Here is an 11,180-nt window from a genome sequence, read left to right on the forward strand (position 1 = left end):
ATATAAAGGACACTATATAGCCTGTATATAAAGGACACTATATAGCCTGTATATAAAGGACACTATTTAGACTTAATATATTGGACACTATATAGCCTGTATATAAAGGACACTATATAGCCTGTATATAAAGAACACTATTTAGACTGGATATAAGGGACACTATTTAGCCTGTATATAAAGGACACTATATAGCCTGTATATAAAGAACATTATTTAGACTGGATATAAGGGACACTATATAGCCTGTATATAAAGGACACTATATAGCCTGTATACAAAGGACACTATTTAGACTGTATATAAAGGACACTGTTTAGACTGGATAAAAGAGACACTATATAGCCTGTATATAAAGGACACTATTTAGACAGTATATAAAGGATACTATATAGCTTGTAAACAAAGGACACTGTTTAGACTGGATAAAAGAGACACTATATAGCCTGTATATAAAGGACACTATTTAGACTGTATATAAAGGACACTATATAGCCTGTATATAAAGGACACTATTTAGACTGTATATAAAGGATACTATATAGCCTGTATATAAAGGACACTATTTAGACTGTATATAAAGGACACTATATAGCCTGTATATAAAGGACACTATATAGCCTGTATATAAAGGACACTATTTAGACTGTATATAAAGGACACTATTTAGCCTGTATATAAAGGACACTATTTAGACTGGATATAAGGGGCACTATATAGCCTGTATGTAAAGGACACTATTTAGACTGTATATAAGGAACACTATATATACTGTATATAAAGGACACTATATAGCCTGTATATAAAGGACACTATTTAGACTGTATATAAAGGACATTATATAGCCTGTATATAAAGGACACTATTTAGACTGTATATTAGGGACACTATATATACTGTATATAAAGGACACTATATAGCCTGTATATAAAGGACACTATTTAGACTGGATATAAGGGACACTATATAGCCTGTATATAAAGGACACTATTTAGACTGTATATAAGGAACACTATATATACTGTATATAAAGGACACTATATAGCCTGTATATAAAGGACACTATTTAGACTGTATATAAAGGACATTATATAGCCTGTATATAAAGGACACTATTTAGACTGTATATTAGGGACACTATATATACTGTATATAAAAGACACTATATAGCCTGTAAATAAAGGACACTATTTAGACTGTATATAAAGGACATTATATAGCCTGTATATAAAGGACACTATTTAGACTGTATATTAGGGACACTATATATACTGTATATAAAGGACTCTATATAGCCTGCACTATATATACACTGTAAAAAGGACACAATATACTGTATATTAAGGACACTATATATGCTGTATATATAGGAGTCTAAATATACTGTATGTAAAGGACATTATATATACTGTATTTAAAGGACACTATCTATACTGTAAATAAAGGACACTATATATACTGTATGTAAAGGACACTATCTATACTGTAAATAAAGGACACTATATATACTGTATGTAAAGGATATTATATATACTGTAAATAAAGGACACTATATATTCTGTATTTAAAGGACACTATATGTATTTAAAGGACACTATCTATACTGTAAATAAAGGACACTATATAAACTGTATTTAAAGGACAGTATATATACTGTATGTAAAGGACACAATATATATTGAATGTAAAGGACACTACATATACTGTATGTACATGACACTACATATACTGTATGTAAAGGACATTATATATACTGTAAAAAAAAATTAAAAAGAAAAAATAAAGTTTTCACTGTCTTCTTGTAGTATTATTAGCACACTATGGGGTTTTTACCAGAGTATTTGTGTATACTGACTCTAAAGTTTTCTGTATTTTCCATCTTTTATTTCCTACCACAGGTATTATAACTACTTGTACACACACTACCTGCCTGGCAGCCTGAAGGGTCTGGTTGACCAGCTGTCAAACTGTGAAGACATTCTGATGAACTTCCTGGTGTCTGCGGTCACTAAGATGCCCCCTATTAAGGTCACTCAGAAGAAGCAGTACAAGGAAACCATGATGGGACAGGTAGAAACTGTACTAAATAAAGCGCTCAACTCTTATTTTCAGCTCCAGTTTCGTCCTGCAGTTAAATCTGGAAATGTGAGGAAGAGTTTAAGACACACTGGCAAGTGCGTCACAGTTTTTTTTCCCTCCCAAAATAGCTTATAATGACTTGAGGAAATACTGGAGCTTCCTCCAAAGGTTTCTGCTATTCTCATATAAAGACTGTTTTGAATGTGCTCAGTGGATCCACTTAGTAATATGTGCAAATCAGAAGTCTTAATTTAAGCATTTAATTATTTCTGCTATTATTATGTTTATTGTTTTTATAACATTTATTATTATTACAATAATAAATAGTATTTTACTAATATTTTACTATTATTATTTACATTATTTTATTTGATTCAGTCGTTAGTGTTTGTTTGTGATTGTGTGTTTAGTGTTTTGAAATAGTTTTACTTTTTATGTTATTGTTTCATTTGTTTTTAGTTAACTATATTACCATGTCAGGAATCAGTTGACATTTCTGTGTGGAGTTTGCTTGTTCTCCTCGTGTTCCCTCTGGGTGCTCCGGTTTCCCCCACAGTCCAAAGACATGCACAATAGGTGAATTGGGTAGGCTAAATTGTCCTAATTGTATGTGTGTGAAGGAGAGTGTATGGCTGTTTCCCAATGATGGGTTGCAGCAGGAAGGGCATCTGCTGCGTAAAATGGCGCAGTGCGAATGGCTCGGCGCAAATTGAGCATTTTGCGCGTTTGACGCGCTTAACACGCGTTTCGCATGAATCAGTCGAGTTCGAAAATCTGAACTTCAGCGGACATTCGCGCCGCGTTAACCAATCAGGAGCTTGCTCTTGTGGGGGCGTGATTGTGACATATCGCCTGTTGTTGGAGTATCGGGGGAAATCCTCCAGCCGACACCGACAAAAAGTTCATCAAACTGGGCTGGGCTCAGTCAGAAGCACCGCAGAAAGCCTCCGTCAGCCAGGTTCAGTTTCTGGAGGAGTTAATGAAACTACAATCACAGAGCAGACAGGAGCCCTGCCCATCACACGAATCCAGGTCTGTTCTGAAGTGGATTTGACGCGCGAATGAAACTGGGTTTGACGCGCGAATGAAACGGGGTTTGACGCGCGAATGAAACGGGGTTTGACGCGCGAATGAAACGGGGTTTGACGCGCGAATGAAACGGGGTTTGACGCTCGAATGAAGCGGGGTTTGATGCGCGAATTAAGCGAGTAAACTCAAATGTTCATGCGGCTATTTACGCGCAAATAGCGCGATTTATCCACGCGTTCTGCGTCTGGTGTGAACACAGCATAACAGCAGCAATATTTGTCAGACTGTAGCGAGTTTATTGCTCTGCTGTTGCTCTATGTGGGTGGAGTAATTCAAAAGGGTGAAAGAGGCTGTACGAGTGCTGTTATTACAGGAATATAGCATTTTGTGTGTGTGTGTGTGCGTGCGTGCGTGCGTGCGTGCGTGCGTGCGTGCGTGCGTGCGTGCGTGCGTGTGCATGTGTGTGTGTGTGTACTGTTGAAGTCAGAATTATTAGCCCCCCTGTTTATTTTTTTCCCCAATTTCTGTTTCACAGAGAAAAGATTTTCTCAACACATTTTTAATCATAATAGGTTTAATACTCATCTCTAATAACTGATTTATTTAATCTTTGCCATGATGACAGTAAATAATATTTGACTAGATATTTTTCAAGACACTTCTATACAGCTTAAAATGACATTTAAAGGCTTAACTAGGTTAATTAGGTTAACTAGGCAGGTTAGGGTAATTAGGCAAGTTAAAGTATAATGATGGTTATTATTATAGTAGTTTTTAATTTTTTAAAACCATTTTAAGGTCAATATTATTAGCCCTCTTAAGCTATATTTTGTTCAATTGTCTACAGAACAAACCATTATTACACAATGACTTGCCTAATTACCCTAACTTGCCAAAATAACCTAGTTAAGCTCTTAAATGTCACTTTAAGCTGAATACTTGTATCTTGAAAAATATCTTGTCAAACAGTATTTACTGTCATCATGGCAAAGTTAAAATAAATCAGTTATTAGAGATGAGTTATTAAAACTATTAACTGTTTAACTGCTAACCAACTCTTTCTTTCCACTGCAGACGTCCCGTGCATCACGTTGGGCCGACCCTGACCATTTTGCCCAGAGGCAGACGTGCATGAACAAATTTGCCAGCTGGTTTGGCACAATGCCCCTGGTCCATTCGCAAATGAGACTGGATCCTGTTCTGTTCAGGGACCAGGTATCAATACTGCGCAAGAAGTACAGAGACATCGAGCGACTCTGACCAATCCGAAAATCCCCTGCCTCTTTTAAGTAGGGATGGAAAATGGCATACGAAAAACCTCCTGAAGCCCTGCTAAACCAGATCAACAGGGATAAACGGGGTCACGCAGAACCCTCAGGGAGGGAGCACATCGAGACGGGGCGCAGTATTGTGTTTGAGATTCATCTGTCAGAGATGGAAATCATAAGATTGGATTATCGGCGTAATTTGCCATTCTGCGCAACACAAAGACACGCCATCGCTGGCACATTTCTGTCTTCCGCAAACCCTTCTTGTAATGCTTTGCCAATGACAACGGTCAACATGGCAACCTCGCCATGCACACACAGATCCACATATAGACTAATGCACATGGGTTTGCCCTCTGCATCAGACCCCTTCATGTTAGACATTTCCTCGAGGTCGCTTGCATATTTATTCAGTTCGCCTTCTACTTTTCTGGCAAGCATCACGCCCCTCTTGAAGATGCAAGACAACGTCCTGCGGAGAAGTCAAGCGTGCGAAACACCACGCATAACGTCACAGTGCCTGAACTTTCAGATGAATCGTATCTGGAAGTCCAAAGGGGTTTTGTATGAATGCAAAAACACCTTGTTCATGCTGCTTATATTTGGATTCAACATGTTGATGTTCCACATATTGGCCCAAAGCTTCTTTCTATAAAAGCCTTTTTGTGTATTTTGTCAAACTGACATCATTTTTGTGATTTAATTATAATTTTTTTGGATGATTTAGGCCCAATGCCACAATTGTTTCGTTCTTAGTCTGATTTTCTTATGAGTGTAATGCCACGTTCACACTACAGCTGATTCGGATGTCACTCCACTTCTGATCACTTATTCTTGTTCTGAACACAGAATATTTTTGGAAGTGAAACAAATCCTGATTTAGACCTTTTCCTATCATTTTCTCTGTACTTACATGTTTTTCGAGAGTAACTTCATTTTCACACTCAAACAAATTCGGATTCAGTCCTGTTCTGACTGCATATTCTGTTTATACTATATACAGATGTTTGTTTGTTTCTTTTGGAAGTAAAAATCATGATTTAGACCCAATGCCACAAATATTTCTTTCTCTGTTTTCATAGATTTTATGAGTGTGATGTCATGTTCACACTGCCGCTGATCCAGATGTGACTCCACATCTCACATTCTGCGCATTCTCATTCTGTTCACACAAAAAAATATTTTTAAAAGTAAAAAAAAAATGATGATTTAGACCTAACGCTACAAATATAACTTTCTCTGTGCTCACATGTTTTTCGAGAGTAACTTCCTGTTCACACTTAAGCTAATTCAGATTCAGTCCTGTTCTGACTGCGTGTTCTATAAACAGATATTTTTTTATGTAAAAATCCGGATTTAGACCTGAAGCCACAAATATCACTTTCTCTGTGCTTACATGTTTTTCAAGAGTAATTTCATGTTCACACACACACTCCCAACTAATTTAAATTCAATCCAGTTCTGTCTTGTTCTTGATTTTGACCTAATGCTACAAATATCACTTTCTCTTCACTTTCTCTGTTTTTCGAGAGTCATTTCATGTTCACACTCGAAATAATTTGGATTCAGTCTTGTTCAGACTGCTTATTCTCAGTCTATATAAAAATGTTTTTATTTAGAAGTTAAAATCAGGATTTAGACCCAATGACAAAAATATCACTTTCCCTGTACTTGCATGTTTTTCGAGAGTAATTTCATGTTCATTCTCCAACTAATTCGGATTCAGTCCAGATCTCATTCTATAAACAGATGTTTTATTTGGAAGTAAAAATCATGATTTAGACCTAATGCCACAAATATTACTTTCTTTGTTTTCATAGATTTCTATAGAGTGTAATCTCATGTTCACACTTCATCTAATCCAGATGTCACTTCACTTCTGGCTGCTTATTCTCGTGCTGTACACACTGAATATTTTTGAAAGAAAAAAAAAAAAGATAATTTAGACCTAATGCTACAAATGTCATTTTCTCTGTTCTGACATGTTTTTTAGGAGTAATTTCATGTTCACACTGAAAGTAATTCAGATTCAGTCCAGTTGTGACTGCGTATTCCCATTCATTATACAGATGTTTATATTTGGAAGTCAAAATCTCGATTTAGACCTAATCACTTTGTTATCGCTTTCATAGTTTTTCGAGAGTCATTTCATGTTCACACTCAAACTAATTCGGATTCAGTCCTGTTCAGACTGCATATTCTCATTCTATACACAGATGTTTTTATCTGGAAGTAAAAATCAGGATGTATACTTAATGCCACAAATACCACTTTCTCTGTAATTTCATGTTTTTCAAAAGTAATTTCATGTTCACACTCACTCTAATTTGGATTCAGTCCGGTTCTGACTGTGTATTCTGCAAATACTGTATACAGAGGTTTTTTTTTGGTAGTCAAAATCCTGATTTAGACCTCATGCTACAAATATCACATTCTCTGTACTTACATGTTTTTCGAGAGTAATTTCGTATTCACACTTCAACTAATTTGGATTCAGTCCAGTTCTGACTGCGTATTCTTATTATATATGCAGATGTTTTTATTTGGAATTTAAAATCAGGATTTGGACCTAATGCCACAAACAAGACTTTGTACTTACAAGTTTTTCAAAAGTAATTTCATGTTCACACTCACTCTAATTTGGATTCAGTCCGGTTCTGACTGTGTATTCTGCAAATACTGTATACAGAGGTTTTTTTTTTGGTAGTCAAAATCCTGATTTAGACCTCATGCTACAAATATCACATTCTCTGTACTTACATGTTTTTCGAGAGTAATTTCGTATTCACACTTCAACTAATTTGTATTCAGTCCAGTTCTGACTGCGTATTCTTATTATATATGCAGATGTTTTTATTTGGAATTTAAAATCAGGATTTGGACCTAATGCCACAAACATGACTTTGTACTTACAAGTTTTTCAAAAGTAATTTCATGTTCTCACTTAAACTAATTCGCATTCACATGCCACAAATATTTTGTCTCTGTTTTCATAGATTTTATGAGTGTGATGTCACACTGCACCTAATCCAGATGTCACTCCGCTTCTGACTGCTTATTCTCGTACTGTACACACAAAGAATATTTTTGAAAGTGAAAAAAATTAATGATTTAGACCTAACGCTACAAAAATCACTTCTTCTGTTTTTTTTAGAGTAATTTCACGCTCACACTCCAACTAATTTGAATTCAGTCCAGTTCTGACTGCATCTTCTAATTCTATATACAGATATTTTTAATTGGAATTAAAAATCATGATTTAGACCTAATGCTACAAATATGACTTTCTCTTTTTTAGTAGATTTAATGGGTGTATTGTCATGTTCACACTCAAACTAATTAAGATTCAGTCCTGTTCTGACTGCTTATTCTGATTCTATATGCAGGTGTTTTTATTTAAAAGTAAAATCAGGTTTTAGACCTAATGCCACACATATTACTTTCTGTTTTCCTAGATTTTATATATATTTTAGTGTAATGTCATGTTCACACTGCAGCTGATCCAGGTGTCAGTCCACTTCTGACTGCTTATTCTTGTTCTGTACACAAATATTTTTTTAAAAGTAAAAAAAAAATCATGATTTAGACTTAATGCCACAAATATCACTTTCTCTCTTCTTGCATATATTATGTGTAAAATTTCACGTTTACACTGCAGCTAATTCAGATGTGGCTCCACTTCTGACTGTTTCTCATTCTATATACTTCTAATTATTTATTTGGAAATCCTCATTTAGACCAAATGCCACAAACAAATATCTTACAGTCTGTTACATGACATTACAGTCTGTTATGATGCGTTTTATGAATGTAATGTCATGTTCACACAGGAGTGGATTCAGATGTCACTCCACTTGTTACTGCTTGTCATTCTTTACGCATAATATTATATATATGGAAGTTACAAATCATGATCTAGACTCAGTGCTATAAATAACTAGCTATTCTGTTCTTACAAAGTTTTGTGAGTGAAATTCCATGTTCACGCTCTGGCTAATTCGGATGTCACACCACTTCGGACTAATTATTGTCATTCTATATATACATAACATTATATTACACCTAGTATTATTTTGAAATTACAAATCATGATTTAGACCCAACACCACAAACATCTTGTGCTCTATTTTTATGCATATTATGTTGGTAATGTCACATTGACACTAGAGTGGATTCAGATGTCACTCCTCTTCTGACTGTTTCTCATTCTATACACTTTGAATTATTTATTTGGAAATTAAAAATCCTCATTCAGACCAAACGCCACCAAAAAATATCTTACAGTCTGTTTTAATGCATTTTATGACAATAATAACACGTTTACACTGCTGTGAATTCAGATGTCACTCCACTTCTGACTGCTTCATTTTGGCCTGAATTTGTTTTTATTTAAAAGCGCGAATTCCCATTCAAATTCTTTGTTTGGTAATATTTTTTTCTGTCCTGAATTTTATTTTATTTTATTTTTTAATACAAGCCTTTTTTTGATCTCAGCCTGGTTTTATTTTCTAATGAGTGTAATGCCATATCAGCGTCCACATTCACACTGCAACTTATTCTGATTTCACAGCACTTTTGATGCTTACTGTTACATTTTGTGAGAGTCTGGTTATTGACAACAGCTTTTACAAATCAGTTTAAAATTAAGTTGTTAATGCAAAAATGCTGGGTTTCAGTGTTCCAGTCGTCCTAACAAAAAACGATTAAGTTAACTAAATTGATTTGATGAATTAAAGTGGATTGAACAAAATTAGGTTGTCCCCCTAAAAATCGCAAGAATTGTGACATTTCAGCTCATTTTAAACAAGTAGTTTACTTTACTTTACAGCAAAAATGATTTTTTGAGTCTAATGATAAACAAGGAGAGAATTGTTTTGCTTATTTTTGTCTGGTATTTCTTTCCTAAAAGCAAATTAAAAAAGTGTGTGCTCTAAAGCACCGATTTCACACTACATCTAAGCTTATCCAAAACCTACTTTTTTTTTTCAAACTAGTCCTAGGTTTTTCAACGGATTGGAACCAAACCAATTTCGGAAGATTCTGTGGACACTGAATATCAATAATTATATATATAAAAAAAGTTGAAATTTAAATTTTCACACAAATTTTTTCACACGAAAGTAGTAATTTGCTCTTCACCAAACTTCAGATTGAGGTCAAATACCAAAAGTTGCCGACTTTAGGCACATGGTGGCGCTATATTTTGTTTTTTGTACTGTATGATGGAAAGCACATGTCCAATGGCACAAGTCTAAGCACGCAAGTAATGTATAATTGCAATATTTAACACTAGTTTCCTGATCAATCTCGATAAGCAAATCGATTAAAATGTCATAAATAATTCATTAACATTCGGTTGAAGCTTCAGGTTGGAGTTTAGAGAACATCTGCCATTGATTTTCTGTTATGAAAGAACTATTATCTCATTATTACTCATGAGTACAGCTGTTTTTTTTCCCAAAGGAAACTGATTTAAAAGTACTCTATACCCCTCAATGTGGACTAGATTCAATCTAGATGCCAAATGTTGTGCTTTATGAATAAAAACAGAACAATTTACAGTTATTTAGTGGGTTTGGCTGTCAATAAAATGCATCTTTGCAACAAAAACATGCGGTACAGCCTTAGTTCTGTTCAATTCTGAAAAAAAGTAGTGGTTTTTACCTGCAATGTATTAGCATACTTTATCCCAGACTCTCAAACACAATGTAATTAAAAATTGAATGAGTCGCTATATTTGCATGGTGATCCTCTGACTGATGTATGTTAATTACACAAGAGTGTATTAGAGGGTAATGTTTAAATACCGAACTGAATGTGTCCCAACTAATTTAAAGATGTATTTAAGAAGTGATTGGTTGATTTACAGTTGTGCATTAATGAAGAATTGACCTTGCAGATGTGCATGAATTGGACTGAAACTCTGAGAAAGTGTTTCTCTAAATAAGCTTTTAAGGCTTTTGTCAAATATATCAAGTCAGGCTGTTATGAATTTTGGTCTGAATGAATGAATGTGCCTTTTCCTGGGACATAATGAATAATTGTTTTATCCTTCAACGCCACAATCTCCTCTTCTTCAATAGATCTTTTTTTATTCTTGTCTGCTTGGTTTCTTTTTGTTTGTCAAACACTGGACATTATACTGACATTCCTGCTTGTTTTGTAGGATACGCATCTCTTTCACTCGGCCTCGTGTTTATGTGTATTTAATATACATGAGGATTCGTTGTATTTGAGTCTTCGCATCAACGTCGGACCCTGTAAAAACTTTATTTTACGTCATTATGAACAATAAATCAAAGTTGATTTTTTTTTTGGAGATATTAAAAATGTTTTATAAAAAAAATAAATGATATTTGATACATTTTCTGTGGTGTTTTGTTAAAATCGAAGGTGAATCAATAGTTTCTTATGCAAAACAAGACTTCATTTATTTCATTTTCATTTAGAAATTTCTAGTAAATTTCACAAATATTCACTAATATATAAGATGAATCACTTTGACTTGAATATCTCCTAATGAATATCTCATATTTGGGTCAGTTTTGACCCTGACAACATGCATGAAATAAATCTTTAAAAATATATAAACATATAAACATTGTTTTCCAAAAAGTAACTAAACTTTCTATTCAAGTTGTTTTGTTTAAAAATGTTTAACGTAACAAAAAAGAAATGTGTTTGGGTCATTTTTGACAAATATTTATCATAAAGTATCAATATATTTGTCAAAAATGTAAATGAATGAAACTACTGTAGAGTTTATTATAAGCTTATTATGAGCTTATGCTAACATATGATGTT

The 11,180-nt window shown here is 34.2% G+C and overlaps 1 protein-coding gene and 1 long non-coding RNA gene across 3 annotated transcripts in view; one reads left to right on the forward strand and one right to left on the reverse strand.

Moving 5' to 3' along the window:
• ext1a (exostosin glycosyltransferase 1a) overlaps positions 1-5,426 on the forward strand; it is a 109,624-nt gene extending 104,198 nt beyond the window's left edge. Inside the window, exons 10-11 of one of the 2 annotated variants that reach the window (XM_087285670.1) lie at positions 1,899-2,174; positions 4,183-5,426. In XM_087285670.1, coding sequence (XP_087141796.1) covers positions 1,899-2,174; positions 4,183-4,243 — 337 coding nt within the window. In that variant the 3' untranslated portion in view covers positions 4,244-5,426. 2 annotated transcript variants of the gene reach the window in all.
• On the reverse strand, positions 4,814-10,739 carry LOC147833505 (uncharacterized). The gene is made up of 2 exons (XR_015512264.1): positions 7,011-10,739; positions 4,814-6,698 (listed from the first exon to the last, which is right to left on the reverse strand). It is a non-coding gene; the product is annotated as an uncharacterized LOC147833505 (long non-coding RNA).
• Positions 10,740-11,180: the final 441 nt, after the last annotated feature.

This window comes from Danio rerio, chromosome 16, assembly GCF_052040795.2.
Source record: "Danio rerio strain M-AB ecotype USA chromosome 16, GRCz13ab, whole genome shotgun sequence".
Lineage (NCBI taxonomy): Eukaryota > Metazoa > Chordata > Actinopteri > Cypriniformes > Danionidae > Danio > Danio rerio.